Below are 21,237 nucleotides of genomic sequence, written 5' to 3'. Positions count from 1 at the left end.
GTGATAATAAGTAGTTCAAATTGGAAACATCTTGAAAACCAAGTTATATATATTTCAGGAATTTAAAAGTAGCTCATCTTAGAAATTCGGCTACTACTAGATCAAAAGTTGATAATAATTTATATATGAATTTTACATATATACGTGTAATTCATCTTAAAAGACGCATCATTACTTGGTCAAAGGATTTAAAAAAAATTTTTATTTCAGGGATTTTCGTGAAGTTAACTTTAGAAATACGAGTAAATGTCAATATTGTGTCAAAAGAATTTATAATATTTTATGTATATATTCTACAGATATGCAAATAGTTCAACTTGACGATTCGTACCATTATTGGAAAAAAAAATGAACAGCACTTACACATACATATATTGTAGTAATATACGAATAATTTAGCCTAGAAACTTATGTCATTACTGGGTTAAAAAAGATTTAAAAAAAAGATTTATATTTCAATGATTTACATGTAGTTAATCTAATGTAACATGTAACATATATACTCTAAAGATATGCGAGTACTTTACTTTACAAACTTGTGTCATTACTGGGCCAAGGGATTTATAACCTCTATTTCAAGGATTTTCGTGTAATTAACGTGTTAATACTAGGTCAAAAGAATTTAAAATATTTTATGTGTATATTCTACAGATATGCGAGTAGTTCATCTTCGCGACTCACACCATTACTGGATAAAAAAAAATGAAAATAAGTTATATACAAAAATTTATTATTTTGAGGTCATCCGTAATAGCACTTTAAGATATATGATCAATTTTGTTCATCTTGGAATTATTATCACTGCTTTAAAAGAATAATAACAGTAATAAAATTAATATTTATTGTCATTTTAGAAATCTACTTACATCATTCATACAACATAATATATCATGACTTTTGTAGATCAATTCAATTTCCACCATTTCAAAATATATTAATATATGTATAATAAATATTCTTAGATCAATTAACTTTGAGAAAAAGGAAAATCATAGTGAATGGTTTCTAAAGGTTTGTGATACTTTTAAATTAATGAATTACTACAAATACATATGGTCCATATAAATTAAAAATTAAATTCACAGATAAATCCACGCCATACAGTACCGGTATTAGTCGACCGTGGTGTATCACTTTCCGATAGTCATGCAATCATAACATATTTAGTTGATCAGTATGGAAAAGAACAACATGAGCATTTATATCCAAAAGATCTGCTTAAGCGCGCTATCGTAAACGAGCGTTTATATTATGAAAATGGAGTTTTATTTCAAGCAGCTAAAGATTTTGCGGTATGTAAAAAGCGATTTTTTTTTAAATTATATTAAATTCTGTTAAGTAATAAGGGTGATACAAACGATTCACTTAAACCGGATGGAGTGTATCTATTGTATTACCGTATACGACTCAGTGACTTAAAATATTTCTGAACACTAAACGAAATATAACGTTAACTAGATGTTAACTAGGACTTCTGCAGTTGACTAAGTTACATTGTGTGAGTGCGGACATCTTTCTTATAACTGTGTATAAATTAATTGAAAGAAATAATATGTTAGTATAGTTATCTTAACGACTGTAACCTGTCAATAAGTCCCTAACAAATCTTCTCTTTTGTATTAAATTAATTTATAAAAAATTAATTAAGTACTCAAATTTATTTTCAGGCCAGAATTTTCTATGGTGGTGAAATTTCTTATAATAATCATAGTAAAAAATTATGCCATAACGCCTATAAATTCCTTGACAAATTTCTAAATCATAGCAACTATGTTGCTGGAGATCAATTGACTGTAGCCGATGTATCTATTAATACCTCTTTAATAACATTGGATAAATTGGTGCCAGTGGAAGAGCAACGGTATAGTCGAAACAAATTTTATTTGTATAATAACAAATTCAGAAAACTAATCTTTACAGATATCCAAAAATTCATACTTGGATGCAACGTATGAAGAATGAGCTGCCGGACTATAAAATGAATGAAGCTGGAGCTCAACAATTGTTTCAACGTTTCGAGGATTCACTTGTTGAGAATATGACAAAACATGGTTGAGATGAGATATTTATATTCTGACTAAAATTTCAATACTAGGGTTTTTGTAAATTAATTACTGTGTAAAATATTTTGTATTGTTATATATAAATATATAAATAAATAATTTGTCTTGTTGGGCTATTTTATTTGACAGAATTTAATGTATATAATATCATATAATATTAATATATATATGTAAAATGAATAATATATGATATAATGTATAATACAATATTTATATAATATGAAATAAAATATGCATATCATAAATGTTTATTATACAATATAATATTGTGGCGTATGTTCCAACTTGTGACGTGATCATTCGCTATCGCTGGATCCCGATAAGTAATTAAATAGTAATCGACTCTAGTTGTGTATAGCCGTGTTTTTATTGCTCTTAGTTTTTATGAAAAACCAACTCACAATTTTCACCAATCATAATTATATATAAAACTTATTTTCCAACAAACTATTAAATACCTAGAAAACTATTTTTAATATATTAATTTATATACTATTAAATTTGAAAATTATTTACTAATTTTTAATTTTCAAATAACAAATAATATTCAAACATCAAATAATATTTAAGAGATTTAGGATTTCTGTGCAACAGGCAATTATGTCCTTATGACCTTAAAATACAATTGACCCTAATTGTTGTGCAGTAAAAATTTCGTCTGTCATATTAGCGACAAGAACTGCAGCTACAAAGCAAAACCAAGCAATCACAAAAAATATGAATGGGTATCTCATCATCTTCCAGGCAGAGGTTACATTCTCTCACATCAGAATGAGAATGAACTACCTTGTAAAGATGACAGTGTGATTATGGTATCTGATCAATAAATGAATTAGCAACCTCAGTTCTCTCCTACTGAGGAATAGTAGATCGAAAGTATAAATCAGTTATTATTTGGATTATAGTCACCAGAAGTAACTTCTTTTGTTTATAATAAAACCGTTAATTAGTGTCCAACCGTGAACCTTTAGAATTAAATGTTAATACTCCATACTATGAAATATTATCTAGATAAAATATCATTTTATTAATTGGCTACATCCTTTGCGAAGATTTTTTTTATGATTTTTAATAACATACTTTATATATATTTATATTTATTTATTTATATATTTATATTTTATTTATTTAAATATATATTATATATTTTATAGAGTTTATATTTATTTTTAATAAATTGTTATTACGATCATTGTTCAATACATTTTTTTGAATTACTGAATTCAGGTCGTTAATCTATGGTCTCTGCTCGACAATAGGAAAAAAATTTAATATATAATTAATAAATTTTGTAATAAAATTTTCGTTTCCATTATTTATTCATTAATTTTTAATTTTATTTTAATTGTTTTTGATGAATTTAATATATATGCACCAATTAATAAATAAAATACATATTTTAAATAATAAATTTTAGTTTATGTATATATATTTTACTTTTTATTGGGTCAACATACACACAGGAGTACTTTTTGAGAATCAGTTTTAAATAAATCAATTTTTGTTGCAGTGCACAAAACATGAATTTCAAAGTGTAATTTGCTTCCATGAATTCAATTTGTTTTTGTGTACAATGCTTTTAAAGAAAAAGTTCAAATTTATGCGCTATAGTCGAGTTAAAAATTTCGTTATAAAATTACATAAAAATAAAAATAATAAAAACTATAAAATCTATAAACTATAATCTGGGTGCCTTTTGATTTTTGCACACAAAAAAAACTCTTAATATCACGTATTTAATTAATTTGGCAACTCTGTTGTTATTTTGCTATTCACAAAATTGCAAAATACGATAACAGTAGCATTTAACTGTTGTTTTCATTTTTTGTTTTTATTTCAATTGAGCATTTACTTGCGATGGTTAAACCGTGTTTGTATTTTGCATTATTTAGTCCGCCGGCGCGTGCTTGTCTGATAACGGCAAAATTAATTGGATTGGATATAGACGTAAAGTGAGTTAGTCACAAAATTTCGGGCTTTTATTTTCTTAATAATTATTTATATAATCTTATTTAGGCATGTTAATTTTGCACAAAAAGAACATTTAAGTGATGACTTTATAAAGGTGAGCATAACATAAATAAATATATTAGTTTTTATGTTTACTAGGTATTTTGTTATATTTTCATCAGTTAAATCCACAACATCAAGTGCCGATATTTGTTGATGACGATAATGAAATTTATGTTGACAGGTAAGTAGACTTGCGGACAGACAGGCGGGCATTCATATCGAATTCGCTAGTGTTTATGAGCAACTATTTTATAATATATTTTAAATATAAAAAATTAACATGTTTATTAAAAAATACTTGAATTCTTTTTACAATTAACTATTTAATGGATTATATTTATTAAAACAAGAATAATTTCAAATCTTTTAGTCATGCCATCATCTGCTTTATGGTTTCTAAATATGCTGAAGACGACAGTTTGTATCCGAAGAATTTAACACAGCGCGCAAGAGTCGATCATCGTTTACACTTCGAAAATGGAGTATTATTTCAGGTTATTAAGGACTTGGTGGTAAGTAAAAAATATATGTTAATAAGTAAGAAATTCATTTTTAATTATTTATACAATATCTGTATTTTATATATGTTTTTTATATATATATATTTTATATTATATATATATATTATATATATTTTATGTGGTTTTTGGGTTTGATTATTTATGATTTATTAATTTTTATTTTTATTGAAATTGCACCTAGTATACTTAAACTAATTAGCGGTATTAATATGGCATCATTTACTAATAACCATGAAACTTGTATGAATGTCTTTATATTGTTGAAAATAAGTAAAAAGTCTTATTTGTTACTTATAAATTAAGGTGACCAAATGTTAATTGCCTTTAAGACCAACATTTTAAATAAGTTCAGTTTTTATCTCTTCTTCTTCCATACAAGCGACATAATGCTCACAAACGATTTATTTTGTACTTACAAGCACATTTAAGTAAAAAATTCTAACATTAATATAAATATTGTTTATTATCAACAAAATTCAAAAATTAATTTTAACATTTTCCACAAACTATTTCACTAAATACAAGTACAAGTCAATTTATGTTTAGACATATAAACATATATAACATTAAAAACATTAGTTATATAGTGGTTTGTATTTATTAATTACTATTTAATTTATTATTATATAGAACTTAAATTTTTAAAATTAATTATTTTATTAAATTCGAAAAAGTATGTTATGTTTGCTTGTTTGGACATTTTAAGTTGTCAAGAAACTATTCCAACAATTAATATAGAATCAAAAATTTTTTAACCTCTAAAAACAAAATGCATTTAAACAGTAACTTCATTTGTTGCCGGCAGTTTTAAGTTATATCTAACAATTTTAGGTATATTTTTTTAAAAAGGATAGAAAGTTTTGAAAATTTGTATCTATTTATTTTTAGTAGAATTTTTGTCTATTGACGAAAATATGAATATAAATAAAGCATTAATTTATTCATTATTGGAAACGAATTTAAATCTCGAAAATAGGAACATGTTATTAAAACGGCAGGAATCAGGGCAACATATTAGTAACGGCACTCATCCGTTAAATCGGATTATTTGGTCACTATGTTATTGATAGTCCAAAATATAATACTAAATATAACTTATTCATCTTTATTCTGGTGTTTAAATAATCCAAAATGCTATAAGAAATAATTGGCTTGTATATTAGCAGACAATAGAAATTAATTTAGTTGTAAGGAGTCTTTAAATTTCTTGGAATGTGTACTATGAAATTAGTACAAATGGGAAACTTCTTCAAGCACTGCCGACTTTATTTTGAACACTCCTCAGCAAAAGATACAACACATATACTGCAAAATAAAATCGTGCGTGCATTCATTCAATGTTTTCGCTTCCATCCTTTAAAATAGAATAAAATTTGCATAGAAGCCGGCAAAAATCCAATTGTATACGAAGAAAAACGAGCAAAACTGATGAAAAATCAAAATATTTTGATTTCCTTCGCTTCGCTTGTCATTCCTGCAAATGTTACTATTACACACGAGACTTTTATTACACACGAGAATATTGCGTTTATCGCGTCCGGTGTCATTTGTCATACGCCAGGCATCATGTGTAATACCCGATTAAGAAATTACCGTTGCAGTTAGTCCAAAGAGGATAGAGAATTTATTTGTCTATAAATAATAAGTTGACTGTAAATAACAGAGATTTAAATTAAAATTTCCGCAAAATTAAAATTAATCTACATTCTGTAGTTCTTGACATCTATTAGCAACTTCCGTAGCAGTTTCAGTGTTTGCAAAAAAAATGAACCAAATAGGCTTCCCCAATAACAAGGAACTATTAATAAAATATCAACAATCTAATTTCGACCATAATTCTACATATTATTATATCGTATAATACTCTTTGTGAAATTGAATATAGTAGACAAAATACCGTAATTACCTAACTGGGTCCCGTACGTCTTTTTTCTGTTCTCGAACCTAAAATTTACATTTTGAGAAACACTTTTCATTTAATATCAAAAATGTGTTATTCTGTAAAGGCGACGAAACAAATTTTGATTGATTGATGTTTGTGTGTTGTGCTTAATAATGATCCAGATACTTGCTTGTCACATAGAATCTAGTGCTTTCTTATTTTTTATTGTTTATAATTTCTTGTTTTCCCCTGTACATAAAATTGCCTAATAAACCTAATTTAAGGCGCGTAACATTTACGGTGGAGAAGGCGAGTTCAATCAAAAATCTTTAGATATGTGCCAGAATGCCTACTGTTTTCTTGAGAGCTTCTTGCAAAATGGAAAATATGTTGTCGGTAATACGATGACAGTTGCTGATATATCGATAAACACAACTTTGATTACCTTAAATATGTTAATACCAGTAGATCAAACAAGGTTTGTTTCGTTGTGGTTGTTCATGAAATTTTGAAATAAGCTTTAACATTTTAGATATCCAAATATTGTCGCATGGATGGAACTTATGAAAAGTTTACCTGACTATGAAGATATAAATGTGAAGGGTGCTGATGCTTTATATAAACGTATTATAACAGTGATGGCTGAAAATAAAAATAAATCAAATTAATAATTTAATATGTGAACATTGATACTAAAACGAAGTGGTTTCTGGTGTTATGGTTAAATATATTGTTTTTAAATATAAAATCCATATTTTAATACATTAAAATATTTTAATTTTTGGGTATAATTAAATTTATGTTGCAAATGTAATTGTCGTATTCGTTTCTACTAGTACCCAATTTGTTAAATTTCTATTAATTTTTTCATATATATATATATGTAGCTCAATATTAATGTATAATGTTTTTTAAATAAAAACCAAAATGACCTGTCTTATTAAAAAATAAACATATATAAACATTTAAGCTAATTTTTAAATAATTTCACTCGGAATTTTATAAATAATTTAAATTATTTGCCAAATCTAAATTTATAAAAGAAAATTAAAATAGTATTTTGTGAAACTAATGGGTTGTTCATAAAGTAATACCATTTTTTTACCAATGAAATTTTTAAATGAAATTTTTTGAAGTCATTCTTTGTGTTAAATTGAATCATTTAAAATGTTTAAATTTAATATAGAATTTAATAGACATTTAATTTACAAAAAGTTAACATTATTGTGTCATTTTTTTTGTAAAATTGATTTGATGGTATTATGTACATATGTGTGATAAATTAATATTTTATAATTACTTCTAAAAGCAATGTCACACTGGAAATATTTATTTTTTAGGAAAATCATCCTGAAATTTTTGAGTTTTATGTAGAATTTTATTACTAATCGAAATTAAAAATATTATATAAGAATATTTATAGTATATTCTTTGAAAATTTCAAAAAACAACATCATCCGACAGTTATTGTTTTTCAGTAAAATTTAAAATTGAATCTAAATAAAATATAAAAAATGAAAATTTTTTTACGTATTTGGAGAAAATTTTTTTTTTTTAAATTTAACGGTTAATATTTTGTACTGAATTATAAACAATCTCAATTGCTCAAACGATTTCTTAAAAGTTCAATCAATTATCTTTAAAACGCAACAAATTTTAAGTTTCTATCATTTATATAGTCTGAGATATGGCTATTTGAAAATGTGTTTACAATGCCAATTCTTAAATTCCCATGGGTTCGTTCATATCTCCTAGGAAAAAAATTACAAAATTTTCTCTTGTGATACAGGTCTTCTTAAAAAATTGCTGAAAGGCATATGAGCTTTATAAAATACATAGCCTAAACATAAATAAATACAAATACAAACGATAGCCAAGTAGAGGTGTGTTACCATTGAGCTCTGGAGAATACACTTCTTGCCTATCTATGTTGTTATGGACAATTTCTAAATGCATTATACATATAAACAAAAAACAAACCAGAATTCAGAGCGACATGGCAAACATCAAGGATTATTATGAGCAAGAAATTATTAAACGGATAAATCCAACTTTGTCACTTACTGTCTTATCAACCTCACAGTTAACCCCAAAAAACGAAGCGGAATCGAGTAATAATGAAATGGAGTACTTTTTTTTCGCAGTTAATTAGTGTATCTGTGTATAACCAGATTCCCTTTTGTCCAAGTACCCTCTCTCACCCCCATAGGCTTCATCCTTACACGTAAGGACCGCTCAAGAGGAGCGGGATGTGGAGTTGCTTTTTTGTACACACAGTGAGCTAAATTTGCCGCCGTCGAATGACGATTATTTGTAGGTAATAGGTAAGATTTATTAATATAATAAACATCTACCTGTCACCCAACACTAGCTGTCCACCGTAGCACACCTCTAATATTTTTTACCTTCTCGAAGCGGACTAGCGTTTTGTGTTGGGGTGTTTGAATGCTTACCATCCTTTGTGGTGTTCCAATCTACCAACTGATCAGAGGGCCCTGCAATTGGCTTCACAAATTGACGATTTATCTTTTAGTGTACCAAATGAGAAACAAATTTTAGTACTCAACTTATTTTATTAAGTATTATCCATACACTTTATCTTGGTGTAGATTACATTTATATAAATCACACAGCCCATTTGCTGGTATAGTTTCTGCTGGCAGCTATGACTAGCGTTGGTCGTCTCGATGAACCGCGCCTTGAACCTATTTCTACTCTACAGCTCTACTTATAATGACAACTTCCATCTGTTTTTCTGCTATAAACACTTATATGTTACTCATAGATCTTTGTAGACCCGTTAAAAGTATCAAATTTTTCCACCTCGATTCAAGTCCTATTTACGCATTTGGTCTGCCCTTATCCTAAACAACTTTTCCATTTCTCAATCTACTTTTACCTCATATTCTAACCCTAACTGATGTATTCGTATTGTAATCTCTTTTATTTTCCTTATATTATAAATATATTTCCAGTAGTTACAAGATCATCAACAAGTGTACTATTATCAGTACCTCAGTTGTCTAGCGATAACTAGTAAATGTAATTTTTACATTGGTTACACAAATGACGAGATAACACGTCTACTTATTTTTAATTTTAAATTTAGATATTCTTGAAACTAACCCATATTGATATATAAGGTAATGGAGAAGTTGATCAAAATAGTTATCTTTATTAAAATCCTTTATCAAATAAGCGAATTCGAGAAATTTTAGAATTAATTCTAAATTTCTATCTGAACGGAAAATTGATAAACATTTATATGTTGTATATTAGATAAAAAGAATATATTGTTGATTTAGTATTTTACAATTTTCTTTAACTTTGCTTTTATAATACAATATCTTATTAGCATACAAATGAGTTTTTCTTCTCTCTGTCATATAATTAATTTATTCATATTTTAAAATTAATTTATATTTCATGTTATTTCAATAATTTTCTATATTGACGCAAGTGCTTTTTTTTAAATAAGTTTAAAACTAATATGTATATAAATTAGTTTATTTACAAAAATATTAATTATTTACAATTATTTTTCTTTAAATTTTTGCTACTTCTTTCTCTAAAATTAGTTATTAGTTTTACATATATTCTAATAATTAATTTAAAAAAGGTATCAAATCAAATCTAATTATCTCTACAATATATATTAGAAATTTTAATTTTTAGACTATATAACTATTTAACTATGATACTTATTAAAATATATTTCAAGTACAACATGCTTTATAAATATAAAATATTTTTTTATGTCTTTCATATGTTTGGTTATTTTTTATCTCTAATATCTTTTGTTTTTTTTTCCAAAATATTTGAGTTAGATTTAATGGAAGCAACGTTTTATAATTTTTCACCTAATACTTCTCTAAATTAAGATTGAAGTATACGTAATGAATGTAGAGCTCAGAACGTCTGAATCAATACGAGGGTATTGAAAATAATTAATTTTTATTTTGTATGTACTATATAACTATATAATTATTGATTTAAAAAAGAATTATATATTTGAAAATTGGACAAACTACTGATAAATTTTAATTAACTGATATTTTTGATTACTTTTAATTTATATAATAGATTTAATAGGAGCCTTATTATTAATAATATTCGGCCGATTATAACATTAACATAACTGCAAGTTTTTTTTTCTGTGTAGAATCTAACTTTGTAGATTCTCTATTTTCTATATTTGGCATTTAAATGGAAAATATCATAATTTTTATATATATATAAATTTTTTTTTTGATATTACAGTTTACAACAAACAATCTAATTTTAGATTTCACAATTTGAGTTGTTATAATAGAATCAGTAAAGTACTTTATCTGTGTATTAATATTAAAATAATCTATAATATCTAATTGTAAATATTAGTGCTTCAAAGTATTCGACATTAATTACGTCTTGAGTCCAATTAGTTGACGTCTATTCGAATTCGAACATTTGCTATTCGAATAACGAATCTGTTTTATGTTTCATTTTATTTATTTAATTCTCATAACAGTCAATAATTGCACACAATACAATTGAGTGTCTAAACTGGCTTGATTTTAGCAAGATTTTTATATTCGAAACCGAATATGCAGTATTTTCGAATTTTGTCTTCGAACAAAAATATATCAAAGACTTAATAGTCAAACACTTACCAGTGTTGTTAAGTAAAAATATATCAGAATTTGAGGAGTAAATATGTGCATATTTGTTTAAATGAATAAGCAAATTCTCATAAAAATAAACAACGTACCAAAACAGTAGTAAAGGAAGGAATTTGACAAATGTGTTATGATATTCATATATATATAATAATACATATATAAAATATATATAATATATACAATAATATATTATTATCGGTATAACATGCCTTTTGGTCATGTCCAAAAAGAGCCAAAAAATTGAAGTAATTATTTGTCATATAACTGTCTATGGAAGATGTTCGTAACAACAAATGGTGGGGCGTCGAATGGCATTTGAATATATTCGAGCGACTTGGAGTGCTGTCCAGTTTAAATTCTAGACATTTCGAGCAGTTAGAAAAATATTTGAAGCACTAGTATAAATAAAAAAATAAAGTTATTTTTAATATACAGTTCGGAACTAAGTAACAATATTTTAAACTAAAATAATATTAATTAGTTATTAACCAAATAGATGTAAAATATTATTACAATATCATGTAGATCTTTTTAGGGCCATACAGATAACATAAAAGCCGTGTTTTATTTTAAGTGCATATCTCCATTAGTTAGTGCTAAATATAAGACTCGCATATAGTGCTGTAAAATATTGTGGCAACGTCATCATATCGATATATAAGATATTATATGAATTTATGTTATTTTGTATGCGTTATCGTTCTTGCAAAACGTAGATATATTTTTCTATATGTAAGTGTGCGAAGTTAACGCTTAAGACAAAAATTAAGCAGATATACATATGCACCAGAAATAAAACACGACTAATATTAACAATCATATATCTGTGTAACATTTATATGTAGTTTAGATCTTGAAACTATACATACATATTCTGTAACATCTAACTCTTTAGATAGTAGTATTATGTATTAGAATTATTATATTGTTGTTAATTCCTTTTTCTTTCTATAATTTGTTTACAATATATTTCTACATTTATATATCAAATTGGCGTTGTAAATTATTTTTATAAATGAAATGCTATGTCGCTTTGATATTTAATTGCTTCTTCGTACAAATTCGTACATTCAATTTAGTGTAAACCAATATGTCTTAAGCAGCAAATAATAAATACAAATATAATTGACTATTTTAATTTGGTATAAAAATTGTATCAAAATCACACCCTGTATTTAATAATTTAATTGTGAAACAATTGAATTATAAAATAAAAATAAAGACAAATATATAAAGCAATCGATAAATTGATAAACATAAAATATAAAAACCTTGAATTTAATCAAAGGTCGTCCAATTGCTCATGCCGGCCGTTGCAAATGCAGCTGTGCCATTGGTATTATTTGTGTTTGAAGTGCTGGGCGTTGTCGTCAATGTAAATTGATCTAAACCATATTTCCGCAATAGTTCAAAGTCTTCATCCGGTGGTGGCATGGGCGGTGGCAAGCTTGTTGGCAGCGGTGGCGGTTTTACTGTTGGTGGCTTTAATGGTGGTTTCGAATAATCAGGCAAATAGTATGGATATAATGGATTGCTTACGCTTAGTGTGGTCATCATTGATGCGGATGCACCTGCTGGCAATGTTGTTGATTTTTTATTATTGACAGCCGATACTGGAAATGGTCGTGCATTTTGATTAAGTGGATCAAAATCTTCCAAATCAAAACTAGCATTACGGCTATCGTCCAGCGATATTAAATCCTTCATTGAGTCTCCAGTTTGTGTTGATGATATAGGTGAACTATTTGCTGCTTGTCGATTATGTGGTTGTAAAGAGCGAATAGACTGCATAGAAATATACAGAGTTTTATTAAAAATGTGATTCTAACTAGTAACGCGTGCAAGGAAGTAAATAAAAAGAAAATAAAAATGGAAAAAGTATGTTAGTTATGTGACAAAACAAATAATATAGTATATATGTGTAAATATCGAAAGAGAGAAAAGAAACTTAGTATAGACGAAAACTTTATAGTTAAATAAGAAACAGTAAAGTGGATGACTTAAAAAATACAAAAAAAAAAAAATAAAAGTACACAGATACGCAAATTAACATGAAAATATTTATAAGTGCTAAAAAAATTATTATATTCTAAAATATTGTAAATTAATCCATTTATTTTACTGATAATGTTTGGAGCATTTAATGGAAAGGGTGAAACTTCTACAGGATCACAACAAAACGACATATGTCTACAGGACTTTCTTTATCCCAATTTTAATGAGGACAATGAACTATAAAAAAAGATTTACTGGAGAAGAACATATCTACGTTACCATTTAACAATGCTGTCTAATTTATATTTACTTCTTATTGGGAAGTATGCGATAAAATATATGAGATGGATTTTGACACATGGATTTTTGTAGCAGATATTCTTTCATTTTCTGCAGCTTCGTCGCAGTTATCTGTATTTTGAACGGGACATAAGTACCAACCACACTATATTTTATAAAAGTTTGTCAAAACTTAAAAATGACTTCAGCAGAAAAGAAATAGCATGGGCTTTGAATAAATGGCACTTGATTGTCTGAAAAGCTAAGTAGTGTGCTGTCGATCGCTCCTGGAATAACAGTCACTTAAGTTACAGTCATTATTCAGAAAGCTTTCATGATGTATTATTAGCAGTAAAGAAATAGCATAGACTTTGATGGTGAGACAAACTTTATTGTTGTCATAATGCAGCTGGGAGTAGTAAGCGGCAAAACCCGCTGAAATAGATGAGTGACATAGAACCGGTTGCTCCTAAAACCAGGTATTTGAAACAGTAGTTATAGTAATAGTAATGTTTAATGTATAGTAATGTTTTTGGGAGAGATGAACGGTACTTAGTCATTGTAAAATATGAGTACCATAACATAGAACCGATAACCCTTGGAACCATGGTTATTTAATTTGATGATTGCAGATATTCAACTGTAGTGATAAATTTATATTTTTTGATTTGAAATATTGGTTCAAAGGGGTTAGTGTTTTTAAATGATCAGATTTATCGATAACACTATATTTCAGAAAAAATATGTAGACAATATACCAATTTTTTTAGTTAAAATAAATTAATCGCAAGTATTTTGAAGTTAAACAAGAATTTTTTTTAACTATAGACTATACTTTAAATGGGTGTAGAGTAGTAATAATAAAAAAGTAATTTGAGTTGAGTTTAATGTAGCACTGCAATCCTTGCTAGATTAGCCATGTAGTGAGTATTATTCAAAGTGCTAAGCACAGATTTTGAATTCCCATTAGGCAGAAATAGAATAAACGTGCAATACTCTTCAATAAAATTTTATTTTTTAATTTCAACATTAACTCACTTGTTTATAATGCCTGGATAAAAAACTATGATATTCAACTGTAAATAGATTTAGTATATACATTATAGCACACCGATATTCTTTGGAGACAAATTATAAAACGTGTGGGCACTTAAACAGAAGAATTAAAAACATCCCCAGTGTGTACTTTAGATCTTACAATTAAATGAAGTCAAACTAATAGATACTGATAGTATTTACATCCATTTTGCTAGAACAATTGTTATAAAATTTCATATAAAAAATATGTACAATGTCAAATTTTGTGGAACACTTTTTTACACGAAGTTTTATATAAATTTTTCGTTCGAAATGGACATAAGTACTGGGCTATAGACGACACTGGTAATACATGCTTGATACCAATATTAGGGTGGCTTATGTTTTCTTAGTTAGTGCATAATTGAAAATAAAAATAAAATAAACTAATTAGAAAATTTGCACAATATTATGTATGTGGGTTAGTTATTAAAAGTTAAATGATGAAAGGATTTAGTAACGTAGGCGCACGTAGTTTTAACTTTCGTACGCAGTAACGTGAAGATTAGTATGTTGGGGTTGTACCTCTTTTTCTTTTTTAAGTCTTGGCGCTGGCACTGGCATTTTTGCAATATTATTCGGCGATTGCTGATGAGATAATGTTGATGAAGCCGACACAAATGATGCACTTGAATCGGATGACGATGTTGTGGAATTATTTGAGGATGATGAGCTACGCAATGCATCTTGTTCAATTAAGCTATGATCCGCATAATCTTGCCAGCAATTACGTTCGAGACGATGTATGCCTGCATGTACAGCTGCAGCTGTAGTCGCTATAACATTGCTATTATAATTGCATTGCCGCCTCGGTGGTACTGGTGGAGATTGCATATCCGGAGGATTATCAAATATTGAATCGGTTGTAATGATTTTATTGGGTGTTGAGGTGTGTACTGGAGTGTGATTTTGTGCTGTTGGCAGTGAACGTGGCATTTGGGGTGGTTTCGTATCAATATGTGAATGTGCGAGTATATATTGCAATGGAGTTTGTTGTCGTTGTTGTTGCTCCTGTCGTAGATGTTGCTGTTGACGTTGCGCTAGCTGCGATGTGTAAGGATGATTGTAATATGAATGCGGCATTGCATTATGATTGGGCATTGTTGATTGTAGCGCTTGAGCTGATGGTGGTGGTGGTCTAGCTGGTGGTGTTCCACCAGTACGTAATGATGATATGCGATGATTGAGCTCTAAGCTGTTGCTTGGCTTAAGCTAAGTATGTTTAAATGTGTGTTGATATGAGTTGTGATTGTGTGGTAGTTGTCATTAAAACAATGAAAAACGTCACAGATATGTGCAACAGAATTATAATAAAAGTAAAAAATAACAGACAAAAAAAACAACATTTAACATAGATTTAAACACGAAGCACATTTATGTAGTTAATAGCAATAGATATTTTAAAGCGATTACAAAGTAATTATAAAAATATTCATTTAAATAAATACTATACTTCTAAAAAGAAATTAATGCTGGAAACTTACACTACGATCCACAATTGGTGACTTAAAGAGCGGATGATTTTGCAGTTCTTGAGATAAATTCATCTCCGACGAACAGAGCGAACTCGCCGGACTAACAGTTGGAGATGAAGCCAACCGATTATGGTGATGAGAAGTATTAATCGCACTGCCCGTATGACCGTTCGAGTGTATGTGCGAACTTGAGCTAGACATGGCCAACGGATTGGCCCTGCGCATTGATTGTGTGGCTCCATTTATTTCTTCAGGACTGGCGTATTGAAAACCACCAGCAGTTATTGACGGTAAATTGCTGCCACTGCCACAGCCGGCAACCGTACGCTTGCTAAATATAGGAGAGCTTGGTGCTGAATGATGACCAATTACAGATTTGCCACCTACGTAGCCGTCAATGCGATCGTGTTGAGAATTTGAAGCCAAATGTGAACGAAAATGTGGATTACTTGGCGGTGTAATATCACGGAACTTTGATTTGAGATCTTTATAGGCTGTTTTTACGCCACGTGAGCCTTCTTTGACCTAAAGCATTGGGTGTTAGTATAAAGCAAATTATTAGTCAATACACATAAATACATATTCAAACAAAGCGTACTACGTTAAGACTATATAATATTATTAATACTATTAGACTAACTACTTCAACATTATTACCACTCACCGATTTTACAGCAGACTTAACAGCAGGATTAGTCTGCAGATTTTAAGTAAGTAGGCGTTTTGAAATTGTTTATTTGATATTCAAAATAGCACGTTAACAATAAACGAGCAAGTGAACAACAAAATTATGAACGCAGCAATTTTTCGGTTTTTTTTATTGCCAAGAATTATCCACAGCAGAGTAGCAAATAGGAGAAAATGTTTTGTGATGTGAGCAATAATTTAACACAAACATGAAAGAATACAGAAAAAATAAATTTTTAATATTAATGATTAATAACTATAATTCAAAGCTAAGTGTGTGCTTCTAAATGTATATGAATACCGAGATAATTGATAATGATAATGATGATGATGTTGGTATATAGGAAAGGTAGTGAGTTATGATTTCATACAGCACATTTTCTGCTTCAATAAGTACTAGTATAAACCATTTTATCATATAATGACACAAAAATTTTGGCATTTTTATAAATAAATCTACGTGTACAGTTAATTTAAAAGCTTAAATTTTTCAATTTTTATCAAATAAATTTTATTTCTTTTTGCTTCAGCAGTTTTGTTAAATTCATTGCCATAGAAAACATTTACTTATAAATGAATAATGTGTGGAGTGAAGTGCAGAGTAAGTACTTTGGTATAAGAATTCAGAATACAAATATTGAAACCAAGCACCATCAGAATGTGTTTTAAGGATTAATTAATTAAAACAGTTTTAATAGTAAACGAAAAGAAAAATATTTCTTATCTCAAGGTATTATACGCAGTATTTTTAATTAAGGGAACAATCTTTAGTCATGTTGTTGAGTTTCACACGAAACAATGAGAAAGTATTTTTCAATAAAACTTAAGCCATTAAAGTTTGCATGATATTAGAGATCAATATGAATATAGGATATATCTATAGCTGAAGTTTAAATATTTCATAGTTTAATGTAGAAAAAAATTGCAATTTAATAATCATGTTTTTAAAAAAAACTTACAGAAACTAATGAGAGAAAAAAAAAAATTCAAAACTTTCTAAAGAATATTTATATATAATAAAAAGGAAATTAAATTTTCTTTCTTCCTTTTTACTACAAAAAAAAAAACTACAGAGATTAAAAGGGATACCTAAGGGCAACCAAACAATGTAATAAAGTGCTTATAAAATCTATCTCCTATCTTCTTGGTCGAGATAATTCATTTTAATCCAAAAATGTTGGTTTTAGGTTAAATAAAACCGATTTAAAATCGAATTAGATAAGACTTGTTATCTAGCTGACTGACATCTTATCAATATAGTCATAGTATAGCAACAGTTTTGAATAATCAAACACACCAAATTAAATTTAAAGAAATCAATTCTAAATATAGAAGATAAAAGAGAGAGTCACCATAAACATCTTCTTCTATATTCCTTTATTTGTATAAAATTTGCCAGGGAACTAATATATTTTACAAGGAATAAAAGTATAAGTCCTAAAAAACTTTGTTTATCCGTGTGGATTAAAACTATTATGTAGAATAATATCGGCTATTGTAATTCTTTTCATATTTCCTAATATATATATCTTCACGGATTACAACAATAACAATATAACTACATCTATAAATATAAATTTATTTTTTATAAATTTATAATTTATAGATAAATAAAATATTAACAGATTGAAAAGAAGTTTAAAATTGTAAAGAATAAGGAATTTTTTTCATCTCAACCCAGATTGTTTCAAAGATATGATAATAACTTCTGAACAGTATGTACAGGTAGTGTACGTACTGATAGTGTAGAATACTTAGAATTACTTAAAAAACTATTTCAAAAAGGGTTTTGTGAAATGATAGTCATATGGATTGGATTTATAAATGAAGACAATTTTTAATGTATACACCATATATAACACAGTTATAAAACAAATATGTGAAAAAACTATAATTATCTAGTGGAATATATTAAAGTGAGCTGTATTGGTCCCAAGAAACCAACTCTAAGAAAATTATTAGTATTATTAAATTTGAAAACTACAGCTTTAGACTGAAATACGTATTTATTCCTAATATGTGGTTAAACTGTACCTCAACGCCCTTACGCCCCCCCCCCTATCTATTGTCTTATCACACTGCATACACAAATCTTCGTCCAATCGACCTTTGGACCTACCTCATTGAAGTGGTCATGTTTCTCCATTTGTCCCACAGGTTGATTTTAATTTAAACCCCACCCATCTCCAATATGCATCATCTGCCTAATTCTCCGTATCCTTAATCAACTATCAGACGTCCACATCCTAAACCATGTATTCGTCTTGTAAATCCCTTAATGTTCATATTAGAAACCAGCGAGCTACAACAACCACCAAGGCACATAAACCACCCAAAAGGGACATAAACAACCACATTCTTACGAAATGTTAAATGATATTTAACCAGGAGATTATGGCGTAAAAGAAAGGTTATAACAAATACACAAGCCAATTCTAAGAACTGCCTTTCAACAAACAATGATGATGCCAAACAATCATCACTAACACACGAAACAAAAACAATGTGGTGAACTAGATAAAGCCCAGGTTCATTGATGAATGATATTCAACCAGTAGGTTATAGTGTAAAAAACGGTCATAACAAAATACACTAGCCAATTATAAGAGTTAAGCTTCAACAAACAATGATCTGATTAACTAATATGAGAAACAATAACAATGGGGTGAATCAGCAATTGAACTGGACATTCTGGTTCAATATGGAATATATCCACTGTATAAAAGTGGGACGTACTAATAAAACAATGTGATTTTTTATATGATAGGGAAGAGAACTACAAAACAATCAACAAATGAGCACATTTAGTCGTAAGTAAAAAAGATAAAACATTTTATAATTACAAATAAGTAGCAGACCAATATGATGCGTTACCAATTACTTTTATTCGTGATCCGTACTGCTTTAGCAAAGAAGATTTAGATCATTATTTACTGAGACGCAGCTAAGGGAATGGAATTTTAGAGGTAAAAAACTTATATATTTACAAAACTGCATATTATCTTATATACTAAAGTAATATTGTGATTTTATTGAGATCATCATATTAATTTCAGTTTAAGAGGTGACAAAATGTAATTTCCAAAAATAATATTTATACAAAAATTTAAGTGAATTCAAGTAGAAGACAATTATAAGAAGACAATTGTTCTGTGAATATGTTCTGAAGTGCAAATCTATACAAATTTTTGTGTTGTGCTCTTATTGCAATACGTGCCAGTGTTAGTTAATTACAAAACAACAAAAAAAGATTTGAAAAAAAAAAATAAAATAAAATATAATTTAAAAAGCAAACTATTACTACAATATAAAATTACATTAATTAAATTAAAAGTTATTACGAACTTTTTTCGCTGTTGGCAACGAGTCGACTAATATTGTTATATATTAAATAACAATTTAAAATTTTAAGTTGGTAGGAGTTGTTTTTTTTCATTTTTTTTTTTGTTTTTACAGAATATTTTTAATTTTTTCTTAAACGTATTTTTAATTGTTGTAGGTTAAAATAGATAGGAAGTACTTTGGTTTGTAAATACTCTTGAGATACTGCGTTTACCCAAACTATACTGTAAAAAATAATAAAATGATTAAGAATTTGAAAAATGCATCAAAGTATAGAAAATAATAAATATTATATGTTTATTAAATAAAATATTTATATATATGTAGATTTGAATTAACAAAAAAATTGTTAAAGCAGAAATGGTGAAAAGGAGAATGCTTAAGCTGTTATCTGAGGAGATATTTTCGGTGATAGAACTAAGTAAGTTACAGATTGCTACGTATATATACTATGCTATATATAACGCTTACCGATTTAAGGTTTCTTATCCAAAAACGTTTAGTTAACAGCTTAAACAAAAGTAATAGGAATATAGTAATTGCATAATTTATAAAACATTTTCATTGTACGGATATCATTTCTGTAACCAATAAGTCTATTTGTTCAGCTAAAGGATTTGAAAAAATGAATATAATACAAATAAATACGCGGATTAATAACAATACTTTATGTAAAAAATAATATGTCGGATTATAAAAAAATATCACTGTTAAATATACACAAAATATAAATCTTTTTTTTTTACAATATGGTACAAAATTAATAATTGGTTGTATATGAGTGCTTTTTGTTGTGTATTGTAAGGTGACACAATATAGAAGTGTATATGCATATGTATAAAGGCTTTTTAATAAATAATTGAAACAATGATTGAGAACAGTTTCACCAAATATAACAAGACAAAACAGCTAAAGCAACTTTCACAGCCAGGCACATAAAAACCAACTACATATATTTGTAATTGTTAATAGCCTAAAAGCATTTCGTATAAAGCATCATAAGATCTATTTTTTCTTATTGGATTTAATTTTCCCATAAAAATATTTGGTTTGATTAACGTATGTCTTACCTTGTCTTTAACGGTTCTAATGAAAGCTAAATTTCTATTTCGTTTCTTCATTTTTTCAGCATAACGCACAGTTTCCATTTCAAACTCATCCGAAAATCCTAAACCTGTATTAAGCATTTCCAATCGTTCATCGATGAATTGTTGAAATATTTGTAATTCCATCATTTTCTCT

The 21,237-nt window shown here is 27.7% G+C and overlaps 3 protein-coding genes across 5 annotated transcripts; 2 read left to right on the top strand and 1 right to left on the bottom strand.

Annotated features, from left to right (window-relative positions):
* Nucleotides 1-512: 512 nt before the first annotated feature.
* On the top strand, nucleotides 513-2,139 carry LOC119674658 (inactive glutathione S-transferase D3-like). Its single transcript, XM_038085807.1, has 5 exons — nucleotides 513-518; nucleotides 904-1,011; nucleotides 1,086-1,292; nucleotides 1,668-1,861; nucleotides 1,921-2,139. The coding sequence occupies exons 1-5, from the start codon at nucleotides 513-515 to the stop codon at nucleotides 2,054-2,056; spliced, it is 651 nt and encodes a 216-aa protein (XP_037941735.1). The 3' UTR covers nucleotides 2,057-2,139.
* Nucleotides 2,140-3,842: 1,703 nt separating this feature from the next.
* On the top strand, nucleotides 3,843-7,361 carry LOC119685846 (glutathione S-transferase 1). Its single transcript, XM_038100238.1, has 6 exons — nucleotides 3,843-4,015; nucleotides 4,080-4,128; nucleotides 4,196-4,257; nucleotides 4,447-4,588; nucleotides 6,764-6,957; nucleotides 7,012-7,361. The coding sequence occupies exons 1-6, from the start codon at nucleotides 3,921-3,923 to the stop codon at nucleotides 7,145-7,147; spliced, it is 678 nt and encodes a 225-aa protein (XP_037956166.1). The 5' UTR covers nucleotides 3,843-3,920; the 3' UTR covers nucleotides 7,148-7,361.
* A 4,777-nt stretch (nucleotides 7,362-12,138) lies between these two features.
* Nucleotides 12,139-21,231, bottom strand: LOC119680069 (muscle segmentation homeobox-like). Of its 3 annotated transcripts, none has more exons than XM_038092704.1 (6): nucleotides 21,066-21,231; nucleotides 16,631-16,663; nucleotides 15,976-16,491; nucleotides 15,017-15,703; nucleotides 12,412-12,925; nucleotides 12,139-12,309 (listed from the first exon to the last, which is right to left on the bottom strand). In XM_038092704.1, exons 1-5 carry the CDS (start codon nucleotides 21,228-21,230, stop codon nucleotides 12,419-12,421), a joined length of 1,908 nt encoding a protein of 635 aa, XP_037948632.1. In that variant the 5' UTR covers nucleotide 21,231; the 3' UTR covers nucleotides 12,139-12,309; nucleotides 12,412-12,418. The 3 variants fall into 3 exon arrangements, with proteins under 3 accessions (XP_037948632.1, XP_037948633.1, XP_037948631.1); XM_038092705.1 differs by lacking the exon at nucleotides 12,139-12,309 and having other exon boundaries at nucleotides 12,339-12,622; nucleotides 12,680-12,925; XM_038092703.1 differs by lacking the exon at nucleotides 12,139-12,309 and having other exon boundaries at nucleotides 12,339-12,925.
* Between the last annotated feature and the right edge of the window lie 6 nt (nucleotides 21,232-21,237).

Source organism: Teleopsis dalmanni, chromosome 2 (genome assembly GCF_002237135.1).
Source record: "Teleopsis dalmanni isolate 2A chromosome 2, ASM223713v2, whole genome shotgun sequence".
In the NCBI taxonomy this organism is placed as follows: Eukaryota; Metazoa; Arthropoda; class Insecta; order Diptera; family Diopsidae; genus Teleopsis; species Teleopsis dalmanni.
This window is presented reverse-complemented; position numbering and strand designations above follow the sequence as displayed.